At 47.9% G+C, this 15309-nt stretch overlaps 1 protein-coding gene across 3 annotated transcripts in view; it reads right to left on the bottom strand.

The window, feature by feature from the left end:
* Positions 1-200: 200 nt before the first annotated feature.
* Positions 201-15309, bottom strand: part of bcor (BCL6 corepressor) — a 38537-nt gene continuing 23428 nt past the window's right edge. For all 3 annotated transcript variants that reach the window (XM_024805339.2, XM_076874771.1, XM_024805338.2), the window contains 8 exons: positions 14542-14820; positions 12930-13255; positions 11442-11726; positions 4653-4819; positions 3769-3914; positions 1834-1911; positions 1509-1662; positions 201-1423 (listed from right to left, as the gene is read on the bottom strand). In XM_024805339.2, the coding sequence (XP_024661107.2) occupies positions 1093-1423; positions 1509-1662; positions 1834-1911; positions 3769-3914; positions 4653-4819; positions 11442-11726; positions 12930-13255; positions 14542-14820 (1766 nt within the window). In that variant the 3' untranslated portion in view covers positions 201-1092. The remainder of the gene's footprint in view (positions 1424-1508; positions 1663-1833; positions 1912-3768; positions 3915-4652; positions 4820-11441; positions 11727-12929; positions 13256-14541; positions 14821-15309) is intronic.

Here is a 15309-nt window from a genome sequence, read left to right as displayed (position 1 = left end):
TGCAGCAATAAATTGCACTAAACCTACAATACTTAAAATTTCCAAGAGATGGCAATAGAGGATCGTGGTGGATCGCACTTCCATCAGGCACAGGAGTAATTATACACACAGATTGAAATCGACAGGGCCCCCATCACCACTCAACTTCTCAGAATTCAAATGACTTCATGAATGACTTAACGAGGAGCAGGACGCGTAGATCATCTTGCGGTTTGTATATTTATTTTAAAGCAACTTCGTTTGTAAAATATAAATACAAATTATGAGATATTTTAATTACAAAGTTAGAACAAAAAGAACAAACAAACCCAAAACAAAACAAAACTGGACACACCAAAAATTACCTTACTGCAGTAGCCTCCTTGTTATGTACAAGCTGTGCCAAGGGGTGAATATCAACATTATCTTAAAACTTTATTATACAATTTTGTAGTTTGCATGTTAAATTACAGACTAAACAGGAAGCAACATTTGAACATCCAGAAAAAAACCCCAAAAAACAACAACAACAGAAAAGCCCCTGAGGCTCAAGCGAGCACTAAAGTCTGAGGAGGGGATGGCTGGGGGGAGAAAAACAGGACATCATGTGCTTCCTATAAACACAGATACCACATTCAATAGCACAGCCTCGGTACTATTCTGTACAACTACACACATGCGCAATGTGCCGCGCGCTCACGCACGGCATCCAGTTGCTGACAACACGCTTACGCTCTGTTGCCATACAAAATCTTTCAGAGGGGCGTGTGAGCAAAAAAAAAAAAATCTCTTGATATTATATATTTATTTATGTATATATATATATATATATATATATCTATATATTTATTTATACATATATTAATTTATAAAAATAAGACCATTATTAAGTCTATTGAGTCACAAATATATTGATCCTCAGTTAACAGAGGGAAATGTTTCAGCAGCCCATCAGCCAGTAGGTCAGTCCATCTGTACAGTGCACCAGTGCTGGTCCAGAGTCGGGCCGAAGCGCAGGAACTAAAGGTCAGGCTAAGGCATATCGTCATAACCCCTGCTCGGTTCTAAAGCAAACTGCAGTCGATAATGATCAAGGTTCAGTGGGTCAAAGGGTCAGGATGAGCCCAACTTTTCCACAGCCTTGATTTTGTCCTTGAGTTTGTCACCGGGGTGATCCCAGCGGTCGTCCAGAAACTCCAGCGTGGAGCCCAGCAGGGCTGCGAGCTCTGCGCTGTCTTCCACCAGGTCCAGCAGCTCCTTGCTGTCGGGATGGAAGCCCTCCAGCTCTTCTGGGCAGGAGAAGAGCTGGGACAGAGATGCTTGCCGGTAAAACTCCGCCTCCGCTACAGTCACCACCTCCATGTGAGGGAAGGCCTGCCGGAAACCGCGAGCGGACATCCGCAGCCGACGGAGCACATCGGAGAATAGCAGCCAGTTTTTTGGCCTGAAAGAGAATAATTAACAGACGTTTAGGAATTTAGGAAAAAACAGAGTTGAAAATGTAATCTGCTTTTGAGAATAATGCTCACCCCTGGGAGAGGGACACCTGGATGTTGTAGCAAGGCAAAAGAGGTCGGTCGGAGAACTCGAACTCAAACACCTCCCTTTTATCATCCTCATCTTCATCATCTGGACCTGGGGCGTCTGCTAAAATGTCATAGACACCGCCCTCTTCAGTAGACTCTGGACACAGAAAAAAGGAAAAGCACGGATCGTTTTTTAGTGAGCGTCAACATTACCATAAAGCTGCCTTGCCTAAAAGAAGCCAGTGCGACGTACAGACACTGATGATGTTTAAAAATAAAGACTTTGTAAGCACTAAAGGACACACGCAGAGTGCTGATCAGTACTCACCACACACAGCGCTGCCATAGAATTCCCAATAAAGCCCTGGGTCGTCATCTGAGCGGCCCTGAAGGTCGGCAAAATAATCTACGGACAGAGGAGAGGAGCGAAGCCTGTTATTCAAGAGCCAAAGCCCTGGGGACAGGCAACGAGGCAAATACAATTGCCCTTGGAGAATACAGCAGAAAAATGGATAAAGAGCGCAGGAAAAAAAAGAGGAGAGAAGGAGGAGGAGGGTGAGGGGGAGTGTCAAGAGAGAAAAGAGAAACAAACAGAGCAAATGTTTTTGGGGGGAGGAGGGGAGGACGGGAGGGCTGATGGTCAGGGGCCAGCGGCTCTACCACGGGGGAGGAGAGTGGCTGTCTCCGCTGGGTTAGAGCTGGCTCAGTGCAGAGCAGGCCTGCAGACTGCTGCCAGGAATCAAACAAGAACCACACACAGTCGCCGAGTGCGCACACACACACAGAGCGATGGAAACAAACAGGCAGAGGGAGCTGGATAAGCACACCCAGCGAGAGCAAAGTGTGTATTCAGCACATGCGCGCGCACGCACACACTTGCAGAGTGAGAGCTGGGCTTTGTGCCAGTGCTGAGGCGTGGGGCGTCTGGCGTGTGTTTGGAGGGATTAACGGCCTCCAGATGAGTGGGACCAGGTGGAGGGAGGGCAGCAATCGCTTGCACTCGCTCATTTTCTCCGGTGCTCGATCTCCCTGCCGACATCGATCCATCCACCCGCGTTCTCTTCAACATTCAGCACCAGCTTTCGCAGGCGTCTACCTACTCGCATAAACCTCCTCCTGCCACCTGTTTTATTTTCGCCTCCGTTCCGCGATTGTCTCTCCTGCTCGCTACGAGCCCCCGAGTGTCTCTCAGGCAATAGCTTTTAACTAGTTCAGGTAATGCCAAGCAGCTGGCTACAGGGGAAACGTGAGCCTGTTTGTGTGTGTGTGTGTGTGTGTGTGTGCTTTCATTTCCTCCTCCTCCTCCTGTGCACAGATTCGTGTTGACTCAACCCGAGTACAAACATCAAGCCCTCACAACACACACGTCAGACTGTAGCGTGGCAGCCTTGTGAAAAGACAGGCGCTCACATGTACACGTACAAAAGCAGAGTCTCTAGCCAGAGCAAAGCCCATTTCCGCACGTACGCTGAGCAAACACAGTTGCCGTTGCTAAGTAACCAGATAGAGGAGCTCAGAGGCAGCAGCACGCACCCTGGCGGGCTCAGACTCCCTGTCTAACAGGTGGTCGAGGGAGGAAGGGAGGGGGAGAGGAGGGGTAGGGAGGTCGCTGGAGGGGAGACGGGGATGACAGCGACGGACGTGTCGAGCTGTAGTTGGGAGGATTTGCGGAGGGGGCCTCACACCAACAGGTTGCACAGAGGTCAGAGCGCTGAAAGAACAGCAAACAAGCCAAGATGGGAGCTTTCGGGAACCGGGCTCGTGACCGATCTCTTTAACAGTTTACCCTTGCCTCACCTTTTGATGGCCACACTCCGGTGTGCCTTCTGGTTTTTGTTTTTTTGTGTGTGCGTGTGTGTTTTTTGAAAAAGAAATCCTTGCTTCGCGTTGGCTTTTATTTCCCTTTTCTAGCATTGCTGAGTTTTATGATCTGTGGTCAAAGGCACATTAATATTCAAATTTTGTGGCTTTTGCATTTCATTTTGTCTGCATGAGAGAAGAAACATTCTACCAACTTTAGCTCTTACTACACTGCGATTTTAATAAGGATCTTAAATTAGGTATTAAGTAACCTTTTTTTTGTTAAGATCCGTTTTGTCTTTCTTCATATTGCAGATAATTCCTACATATGATGGCCTAACTCAGAAGGCTTTGTTTGCAAGCCATCTATCACACGTGCCAAAATGAGACTCAAATGGAAGAATCTGAAGTCAAGGACTCAATGTCAATTTCTTTCTTTCATATGTAAGAAAATCACATTTACCAGTGAGGAAGCGCTCCATGCTGTCGCTGTGGGTCATCTTGAGAAGGCCACGGCCAGAATACGTTGCCAAGGTGGGGTCGGCGCCATAAGACAGCAGGACTCTCACCACGTCCAGGTGGTCGTTCTCCACGGCATCGTGAATCGGTCTACACACACAGGGAAGTAAGTTCATTGATTAACTATTGGAGTGGTTTTCCAGGATGAGATTAGGGGGGAAATTGCATTTTGCATCATATCTTTACAAATACATATCAAATTAAAATTATAAGAGGGAAATGTCTTCTTTACCTTCTTCAGAAAATATTTTAAACTCGGATCCACATATCCTTCAAAATCTATGGATAAAATTTATACATGGTGTGGAGGATATTTTTGGGAATTCACTTCTGATCAAACTTACAAGAACGATCTATATTTTCCTTTTTTAGATTTTCCCTAAACTCAGACGTAGCGAGACATAAAGTAAAATGAAATTCAGATTTATAAGACTACTGTTGTTCTTACTGCAGATGCTGCAAATCTCAAAAGCAAAACTGCATGGGCAATACTCCTGTAAGACCTGAGCACAGTTTCTTAGAACAGACCCCCCAGTGTAAATTTTAATAACACTGAAATGAAAGTACTAGCCTTCCCTTTCCAAAAGTGCAGCTAATCAGCCAAATCACTGCTCTTGTACAATAATGTAAAATAAATCCCAGAAATTTTAGTTATGAGAAAGCTCGCGTCACTTTATTGATGGCCAAGCCCTGGTTTTCTTTATTCGGGAATTCATGTAAAACCAAAAAAAGAAAATCCCTACATTTCTGCATTTTCCTAAGAGGGGTGTTTATGTAACCGTTGGTGTTTGTGATCGAGTGTGCACGTGCATGAAAGAGTTCGTTTACCTGGTGCCGTCCTGAGCGCTGCAGTTGATGTCAGCCCCGTAATCCAGAAGGTGTTGGACTATGGTGAGCCAGCCGCGGGCGCATGCCTCGTGGAGCGCGCAGTAACCGGCGTAATCTCTGTGATTCACCTCACACACTCTGTTCTCCAGACAGTACAGCACAACCTCCTAAAAAAAATAAAAAAAAGAGCCAACAAAGAGAGCAGGGCTTAGTGTGTGAGCATCTGCGAAGCAAACACTGCGAGAGCAGCCACACAAGTCAGATGCATGCGCAAACAGTCCTTCCCTTTACGGTTCCTGAGGGAGAAAAATGAAGGAAAGGAGGAACTGAGTGTTTTTCCTGTGCTGGACAAACATACACGCTCGCACACAAATGCTCCATAATACTGGAGCTGGCGCCAAACACATCGAGGAGACCAAGTGTGACTCAACTGTATTTAGCCTGCCAGATTCTCCTCATGCACGTGTGTGTGTGTGTGTGTGTGTGTGTGTGTGTGTGTGTGTGTGTGTGTGTGTGTGTGTGTGTGTGTGTGTGTGTGTGTGTGTGTGTGTGTGTGGGGCATGGTTGGGCCTGGACGCTGCTGTGGCAGCCAGTTACAATGGCTGGGCTCTGAACACAGCATAATGGAAGCGGAACAAAGAGATTTGATAGCGCCGCTCAAGAGCTGGAAGCGTTTTCTCTGGTCTAGGGCTGTGACAGTTGGAGGTCCAGCACTAAGTAGTCAGACTGGTTTTTATTGGACTGGAGCAGCGTCTGCTGCCATTAAACAGAGACGAGCCAGAGAGACAGAAAGCAGCCTAAAAGTGTGTCGATACAGGGCCCGTTCGAGTCAGACAAGTGTGCTTTTTTTTGTTAGTTTGTGCCCTTTTGGATAGGCAACTTAGTGTGGCACTGGCTATTACTAGTATTTGTAAACCCAAATAGATATATCCAGACGTTAAAATAGCTTTGAAATCCAATATGTCCTTAAATTCGCATGAAATGAGCAGTTTTGTGACCACGAGTGGCCCGTCTCCACGACACCAGTAAATTGTCCTTTCACTTTTGAGCCTGTGAAAATGGAAATGTCACGTAGAAATATAGAAAAAAAATAGCTTGAACTCGTTAACATTAACACAATATTTGTCTTAAAACCCCTTGAATTAAAGCTGCATACATTTACATCTTTATTGCTATGTTTCATATCAATTGTAGTGGTATATAGAAGCAAAATTATATATAAATATATAGATTTTTTAAACTTATGGATCCAACTGTAACCACACACACACACACACACACACACACACACACACACACACACACACACGTGACTCTTATATCCAGACACATTCATACCCTGTCCTGCTGACAGTCCTGTGCCGAGGGGAGCAGAGCTGCTCATTTGAACCTGGGAAATGACTCCAAACTTCCATTTCTATGCTAATTCTAGGCTGCCATCTAGTCCAAGTGTTTATCTCTCTCTCACTCGCGCTTTCAGAACAGGGTGGCTGGAGGGAGGAAGAGGGAAGGAAAGGCAAGCGGAGAGAGAAAACAGACTGACAGAGGGACGAGCAGAGGGTTAGAGAGGACGCGGAACGGGACAGACGAGAGGCAACACCCCGACAGATGACAGATAAATGAATCTGTGGATGAAATCTGCCGGGGCAGTCCTCTGGGCTGCAGCTGATAATAACAAGAGATGAAGGGGTGGTGGGTGGCGGTGTGAAAACGGGGAGGGGTGAAAGGAGTGATAGAGCGAGCGATCGGACGAGCCAGAGAGGCGGGAGAGATAATGGAGAAAGAGAAGGAAGAGGGAAAGCAGGCAAGGAAGAAGTGCAAAATAAAAAGAGGGAGAGAGAGAAATGAGGGAAGGTGGAGAGACGCTCCAACTGGTTTTCTTTCACTGCCAACGCTCTGTTTGCCTGCTGGAGAGAGATTCAGGAGCACTGTGCTCAAGCTCCCCTCTGGGGGATTCCACTTGCTGTGTGTGTGTGTGTGTGTGTGTGTGTGTGTGTGTGTGTGTGTGTGTGTGTGTGTGTGTGTGTGTGTGCGCGCGCGCGCGCGAATGAGAGCAAGTGTTAGAGAGACTGACGGGTAGAGAGTGTTGATATGCAGCTTTCCTCGGTCTGTGTCTGTGCGCCTTTTTGTGTGTGGCTGTGGAGGAGGCGTAGCGCTAAACCTCCGGAGCCGTGTTTAATATCGCTGGGAGAGAGCGAGGAGCTTAGCATGAGAGCCCCGGCTTCCCGCCAGACAGACACACACACGCACTCCTCCGCAGTAAAATGAGACACCCCTCCCCTCCTCCTCCTCTCGCTCTTTCGCTCCGTCCTCTAATCTCCCTCTCTAGAATGCTTCCCTGCGCTCGCCTGCAATCAATGCATCACTCAGACATTTAACCCCTCGCGGCTCGCAGAGTCCTCGCATACAGCACATGTGGTCATGTCGAGATGAATCACGTGCGCAGATGCACGAGTGGCTTTCCTTTGAATGATGAAGTCTAGGCAGCAAAGTTTGTGCGTGCTCAGAAAAGTGAAATGTGCGGATGATTGAGTGCATGTGTAAAGTGTGCGTGAAAGCCCGGCCCTCCTAGAATGGCACCGCTGGAGGGAGACGGGAAGCCTCAGTATGCAACTACTCATGATGTCAGTCAGACTTAATCTCACACTCAGCCACACATATGCTATTTAAGCCAATTTAAAAAGAAGAATGAAAAACAGGAGGATGTCCCATTCTCATCAGTAACCTGCACATTAAAGCTTCTCCACAGGTGTCTTTTAAATGGGTACGTCCACACTAATCCAGTTTCATTTTAAAACTTCTGCTTTCACATCCGCTGTCCAAAATCTTCGGCCGGTTTAAGAGCCCCGAAAATAAACCTATGGAAGCTCTGCTGACCCAACCTTTGTGTGAAAATAATGAGATAGTTTTAATTTGGACAAACAATGATAACGCAACACCCGCGTTCACTGATCAAACCATAACAGCTAAGCTTGCGTACTTTTCTTTTGAGGTCGTCCTTCTTGTGCCAATGCCAGTGGCTTTTACTAACGATGAAAAATGGTCCTGCCACTGTCCTCACATTTTCTCTGCAACACCGCAAAGTCTGTTTTGGTTTTCTTGTTGCCGCTTCTACCTTCCACCTCGTTGGTAGTCCAGGCGGAAAAACGAAACCTTGTCTTGAATTTCGTCAATCCTGTTGTGCCGTTGCCTGCTGCACATGCATACCCTGTGGTATGCGAATGGTCTTGCAATAACCGTTTATAGTTGTGTTATTGTTTACCATATTCTGTATATTAGACATAGACGGCCCAAAATGTTTTGCTAATAACCAGCAGGGGGCGACTCGTCTCGTTTCAGTCGAGTTGTACTGAATCCTCAGACCCTCATGCTAACCGTCTGATGATGAAATTTACGTCAAGTCCCAAGCAGACTCGGAAATATAACCCCTGCTTTATGCTTCTTTGAAGTCCACCACTTTGTGAGCATGCGTAGCTGCTGCACTGTAATGTAAATTATCCTTGCAGTCACCAAAAGCAGGTAGACGCAGACGTCCCCACGGAACTTCACACTCACCGTCTGATGATGAAATTTACATTACTTGGACCCAAGCAGGCTTGTGGATACGGAAAGCATAATCCTTTGTCACTCAGAGATTAGTAGCTATTGGTATTTCGTTGGATCAGAAGATGACAGAGTGCAAATGTAAGTTTGCAAAAAACGTTGATGTTACGTCCGAAGCTAGTTAGCAATCTTTTGCTAACTAGCTCTAGTTAGCAAGCGATACTGCTACTACCCAACAACATGATGGTGCGAACCCGCCAAAGCAGTTGTCATAGCTAGCTGGCCTGCGACGAGTAAGCTAACGACCTCAGCTTAAAATTGTTTAGTTAAAGAGATGTGCAGTATTAGTCTGTTTAATGAAATGCAATACAGTTAGTGTGATAACGTGTTAAATTTTGGACTTTTTGGTCTGTAGTTCCATCAAAGGTCAGCACTGTCGGGACTGCTTGCCATCGGTCAAAGCTGAACTTTAAGTCACTGTGGATGTACTTTACCACAAAAACCTCTGATCACAGTGATTTCATTTTCCAAGTTTTTCCATCACGCTTTCTGGTCCAACTACGCACTTAAAATGCAATCCAGTTTTTTCCTCTTTGCTTGGATCATACATGGATTTGAGGAGAAAAATCAGAAGCGATTCATGGGGAGAATAAATGACAGATTGCACCTTTATCTGAGCTTTCAATGGGCAGAGAGCTGAGGGGCCCCGAGCCCCAGCACTAGAGGGATGAAGACATCCGCAGAATCTCTGCTCATTACCATTTCAAATGCTCGGAGAGCGAGGGAGAGCGAGAGAATAAAAGGGGAGTGAGGGAGGAAGGAAGAGAGAGAGAGTGGGCTTTCATGTGCAGAGGCACGGATTGCAAAACTAAATGAACGTGAAATATGCACAGTGTCGGCCCGGGCAGCGAGAACAGCACGGAGAAGTGCATGTGTGCTAAAATCGCATGCATGAGGTGATTCTGCATCCTGCATGTGCCGATTTACACACAAACACGCACACAAAAAAGATGCAGCGGTGTATTTAGTGGCTTGTGCGTGCATGAGGAGACACTGAATTTGCATGTTCAGGTCTATGTGGGTGTGCGATAGCGAACACCGAGAGTCGCCTTGTCTGTGTGGCATATGGAGAAGAAACATGTCAGGATGCCTGTGCATGTGCTTACTGGGTCAGAACGTGCGTGTGTGCGTGCGCACACGTATTCCGTCGCATGCTCATAATCGGCATGTGAGCTGTGTTCGTGTGCGTGCCTCCGTCTCGCAGGCCCTCATATCTCTCTGCCTGCATGTGATAAGCCCAGAGCTCGCGGCGCTTAAACACCAGCGTGAGACAAGCGCTGTACGCATCTACAGGCTTGTATGCAAGTGTGTGTGTGTGTGTGTTAGGCCTTATGGTGTGTGTGTTCCTGAGCACGTCCTTGTGTGTGCATGTGTGGGAGCCCCAGGGGCCTGCCCCAGGCTTATCGCACACAGGCAGTGAGAGACGAGCTTCCTGAGAGAGAGAGAGAGAGAGAGAGAGAGAGAGAGAGAGAGAGAGAGAGAGAGAGAGAGAGAGAGAGAGAAAGAAAGGGTGGGAGAGAGGGGGTTGTTTGCGCAGCGGTCAGTGCCTTGTTTGTGTAGTCTCAGGTTTTCTCCTCCCTCCTCCTTCATTCCCTCTCCACATGCAGAGCGCAGGAAGGGAAAAATGCGAAGGGGGAATGAAAAAAAAAAAAAAAAAAAGAAGGAGAGGGAGGGAAAAAAAACGTTCGAGAGAGACGCATAAATCAGAGAGACGAGCCAGCTTCTCTCCAGCACGGCTGACTGAACCCTGCTGCTGCGCTGCACCCTGTTCGTGCGCGTGTATCTGTGTGTGTGAGAGTGTGTGTGTGTGAGTGAGAGAGAGCGAGCGAGCCAGGGAGAAAAACAGCCACCGCCACTGCTAACCACAGTCACCACGGCACATTAGAGGGCCATTAGAACGCGATTATACTCCCAGTGCTTACCTCTCATTCACACTCTCGCTCTCTCCCATTCAGACTCACACACATAATCACTGACACACACACACACACACGCGCGCGCGCGCGCACGTACGTACCTCATCATCATAAACGTGTCCAAACACACACACAACCATAAAGCAACTCATGAATGAGCAACAAAAGAAACCCACACCTATTTACAGTTTCTGAGAAGATTCCTCTGCTGGTGATAAAAATTATCACGCACGCACACAGGCGGCATCAAAGGAGATACCGAAGGAGTGGACACGCATACAGGCGCCCACACACACACACACACACACACACACACACACTGAGAGAGCAGGAATCCGCAGCTCAAGTAGCATTAAAACTACTCAGATCAATAAATCAATTTGTAACATCTGTCAACAAGGGGGAGAAACGTTTAGGCTCGCGAAGAGAAACACGGGGGATGAGGGAGAACGAGAGAGCGGGCCATCCAACTTTAATTAAAAGCTTTCGGAGCAATGGGAGTTGCGAGAGAGCGAGAAAGAGTCGGTAAAATATACACAAGTCTCATTCTTTCTTGCGTGTGGGGAGAATGAGGATCTGGTTTAGGAGCAAATGATCGGCAGCAAAGAAAAAAAAAATCTCCCGATGCTACGGAGAGGCAGCAAGCATCAGTCTGCGCATAATGATCCCACCGATCCCTTCATGCTGCCTGCGCTTGCTCGTTTCTGTGCGTGTGTGCGCGCCGGGGTGTGTGTCACACTTCGCCTCACGGAAAATTAATGAGATGTGAGAGCGGAGCGAGGCGAGAAGAGGGGAGGCTGTGTGTGTGTGTGTGTGCGCACTTGTGGGGAAGAGGAGGGGTGCCAACGACAATCTGAGTCACAAAGAGAGGAAGAGAAAGAGAGCGCTGAGAGGAAAGGGGGGGAGGGAGAGAGCGGAAACCTGAGAGAGAGAAAGAGTAGAGCGGGCGAGCCGAAAAGATGGAGCATTTGAAGTAGAAATCGCGAGTGAGGGCGAAATAGGAGGAAATCATACAAGAAGGAAGAAGAGGAAGAATAGGACAGATGAAAGAAGAATCTCAAAAACTCTGAGAAGGGGAAAAAAAAAAAAAAAAGAGTAAAGCGACGTTTGGCAGAGTCACAGACAGGAACAAAGTAGGTGGAGAAAATGAGCTCAATTTAAGAAGGGAGAGAGAAAGCGAGAGATTTGGAAAAGACAAAGTCTGAGGGTGTAAATTGCGAAGAGAGAAAGCAGATAAGAAGGGAGGATGACTTCGACTGAAGCCTATTACCTCGTAGCCCAGTCGCGCTGCTCTCTGAAGGAGCGTCTCCCCGGCGTTCTTGTTCACAATCAGCCGACGAGCCTCTGGCGGGATCGGACGCACCACGGAGGGCTCGGCAGGGGGGGTTCTGTGCAAGCCCGCCGGCTCTGGTGGAACACCGCCCGCTCTGTCATTAGCCTGGAGCTGCAGGGAGGGTGGACAGAGCGCGGTGGGGGAGCAGGGCTTGACTGGAGAGCAGGGATAATGATTAGGAGAAGCGGCTCTCTTCCTCGGAGCGCTGCACTGCTCACTCAGCTGAGGAGAGAGTGAGAGATGGGGAGAGAGCGTTACAGTCCCTGCCACGAAGCAGACGGGACATTGACAGACACACACGAGCACGAGCATCCAAGGGGACAGGGATGAGACTACGCACACGCGCACGGAGGGAAATTAAAATGTGCATCCATGCACAGGAAATGATATCCACTTTTTTAAATAAGTTAAAAGGAGAATCAATTAAAAAGGTGGTTTAAGTATTCAAATCAGGGCCCAAAATTCATACTGAAATTTGAAGCTCAAATCTGTTCTTAAGCCATGTGTTTAGACCTCCCCACCCCACTTATCCTCACATGACTTCCAAACTACCTCTTTAACAGCATACCTACTCTATATATACACACTCAGATTGATTTTTTATCAACAACATCTGTGTTTATATATGACTATTGTGTCTGGGAGATACGCTATGCATCGCTGAAAACACACACACACACACAAAGCTTTCACGCCCTAAAACAGTGCAGGTTGGCACGCCACTTTTCTTTAACTGCTAAACCAACAGAGCCCTCTGAACACAACACACGAGAGAGGGAGTTGCCTGCTTGAGTGTGTGCGTGTCTGACTGAGTGTGTGCGAACACTGCGAGCCCTCTCAGTGGAATTCCATGTCGAAGCAGCTGTCAGGCTGAGGAGGAGCAGGGGAGGAGAGCAGCACGGGCGGAAAACGACTCGCCTTCTTTTTTCTTTTTTTTTTCCCCTCAATTTTTCCCCCGTGCTCTCCCCCCTCCCTCCTCCTTTTGAACTCGGCGTTTCAAACGCTCAGTCGTAGCTGCCACATTCCTCATTGTGCGAGTGCGAGAAAGTGTGCGTGTGTGTAGCTTTGTGTTCAGGAGTGAGTGTGATATATAATTGCTCCAGGGTTTTTGAATGCTTGCGAACACGCAGACACTCGCACCCCTGTCTCTCACCTACCTACACACACACACACACACAAAAAGATGACACGCGTTCGACAATTAAGGCCAGAGACACAAACACATGCATGCGGGGCCCTCCGCAGGGAGCCGCTGAGGGCGCGGGGAGGTCAAAGCTCCAGCAGTCCTCTAAACATTGTAAACATACTTCCTTCCTCAGTCCCTCCCTCCCGTCCCCAGCTGCATAATCAGAGGCGCCAACAGGCATACTGAAACAGAGTCTGCCGCTGCAAACATCCAGACGCCTGCGTCTTGGTCGCACTCACCTTGTCATCCTCAGCTTTTCCCAGCTCAGTCCCGCAACGCTGGCCCGGGCTGCTGGCGGCTGCCTCTTTCCTTTTCTCCCTCTCCCGCTCTCGCTCCCTCTGGCTGGTGTGTTTGGTCTTGCACGGCCGCTTGCCCTTGGGTTTGTCCGTGTCACTATGGCGACGGACCTTGAGGGGAGGGGTGCCTCCCACGGACTGTTCTGGGGCCGGAGAGGGGGGGCCCCTCCTGGACTCCTTGAGGCCACGGTCACCTGAGAAGGGGTTCGGCGGGTGCGCTCTGTCCTTCAGCTGGCTGGGGGGGAGGGGAGCGACGGCAGCAGCTACTCCTGGAGAAGGAAAAGAGGAAGGCAGAGTGAGCGAGTGCGAGGATAGGAAAGTATTGCAAGGCCATCTCTCACCCTCTGTTGGTTTATTAATGAGCACACAGAGCTGTCTGGGAGCGCAGCAGGCCTGCTCGCCCAGGGAAAAAAAAATTATAAATAAAAAACACACACTCTCGCACGCAAGCTCGCATAAACACCGCTATAGTGATTCCTGTGCACTTCTTCACTGCAGCAAGGACACGGCTAGGAGTAATCTCCTTAAACAAATGTGGCACTGTCTGGTTTCAGCCTCTTATAGTACATATTTACACAAAAATAAAAAAGCTGCCCTTGAAACCTCAATGTCGAAAAGCTTATTGGAAATACATTTGCTCCTAAGGATCGTTGCAAACCCGCTTTAATCTACTTGGCGATCTGGTCTAGGTCTGATTTCTGCTGCAGTACAACTTTTAGAATAACAATTTAATAACAGCAATTTGTTGCAGAGACAACAGCTTTTTACAATGCAATATCCTTAACAGGCAGATTCATGCATTTCATGTGACTAGTGGTTTTCTGAAGGGGAAAAAAAAGAAAAAAACAACACACAGACACAGTGGAATAACCACAGTCATTATCAACACAACCGTTGTCACAGTCATGAGAGGTGAGAGGTAATTAAATAAATGTATATTATTTAAAAAAAGAAAAAAAAGAATCAGTGCCCAGTAATGGTCTGTGGTTTCTACAGAAAAATACTCAAACCCTCTTCTGCTTTATTCACTTCCTTTAATCTCTCCACTGCTCTTTTATTCTCTCTTCTGCCTCGGAGACGCCATTTTGCATTTCTCATAAGGGAAAGCCCTGGCTTTAGTAAGACCCCTCTACCTCACACACCCAACAAAGGGGAAAGAAAAAGAAAATCATTGATCACACATTAGTCACACTCCACCTGCCTACACATACCTCCACCAGCCACTTCCCCTCATTTGCTTTTTAATCGTCCTCACAGAGACCCCGCTGTAGATCAGCTGAACATGAAAGAAAAAGCCTAAATCTTTGCGCACCGGGAGGGTGGTGAGAGGCATTTTATCTTGTGGTTCTCTGCGTCCCCCCTTTTTTTTGATTCCTCAAGCCTTTACCCTGGCAAGAGGAAGAATCCCCCCCCCCCCCCCTTGTGCTCCCTGACAGCTTTTGGGAAATCCCCTAAAGACAGACTGCTCAACAAGAAAGTGAAACGTGAGCCAAAGATAGATTTCCGTTACCCTAGCTGAACTCGGCGGTTTGTACGGCTGGTGGTTCACTCTTACCATTAGGCAGCTTCTCGCAGCCCCATTTCCTGTTGATCTCGCTTCTCTGCGCCGCGGCTCTGTCCTCGTGCTCGCCGGGCCTGATCTTGCGCTCGCGCAGGCCCTGGGTAGGGCTAACCAATCGGGGCTGAGGCCATGCCCTCTCTTGCTTGATTTGGGACCCATCAGGTGAAGCAGCGCCCGCGGCGGGCTTGCTGAGTCGCAGTCCCTTGAGCTCTATGCAGACCTTAAGCTTCCGCACCTCCTCGTCGTCGTCCGCACTGGCTTTCTCACGCTCGTCTGCAGATGAACACAAACACAGAATGTTGCTTGAAACGCAACAGTTTGATGGTTTTTGCGTTTAAACCTCGATGCAAAGATGTGAAGAGCAAGCTCTCGAGCCTCGGTTATTATAAAAAGGTGATTTAAAAGAAAACAAAACGCTAGGTAGTCTGAAAAGTGCATTATGAGCTACTTAAAAGATTTCTTCTAAGTGTCTCTGAGTTGACATTTGGATTAAAAGGTTTTCTGCTTTCTAAAGCCGTCATTGTCACCGCCTGCAACGTGCAGAACTACTGTAGATATTGACATGCAAGCTACAGAGCACAGAGAACAAAGGCCATTAATCAGGACATTCTTATGGCTGGTAAAACCCCATCTAAGCCTTACATATGACACACACCCAGGCAAGAGAGGCAGGGAGCAGGATGTAGAGCAGACAGATTGCGGAGTGAAAGGGGAGAGAAGTCAAGAGTCGGGTGGAGAAACAAAGCAATAAAGGCTGGAAAA

Source organism: Maylandia zebra, linkage group LG16 (assembly GCF_041146795.1).
Source record: "Maylandia zebra isolate NMK-2024a linkage group LG16, Mzebra_GT3a, whole genome shotgun sequence".
Classification (NCBI taxonomy): Eukaryota; Metazoa; Chordata; class Actinopteri; order Cichliformes; family Cichlidae; genus Maylandia; species Maylandia zebra.
This window is presented reverse-complemented; position numbering and strand designations above follow the sequence as displayed.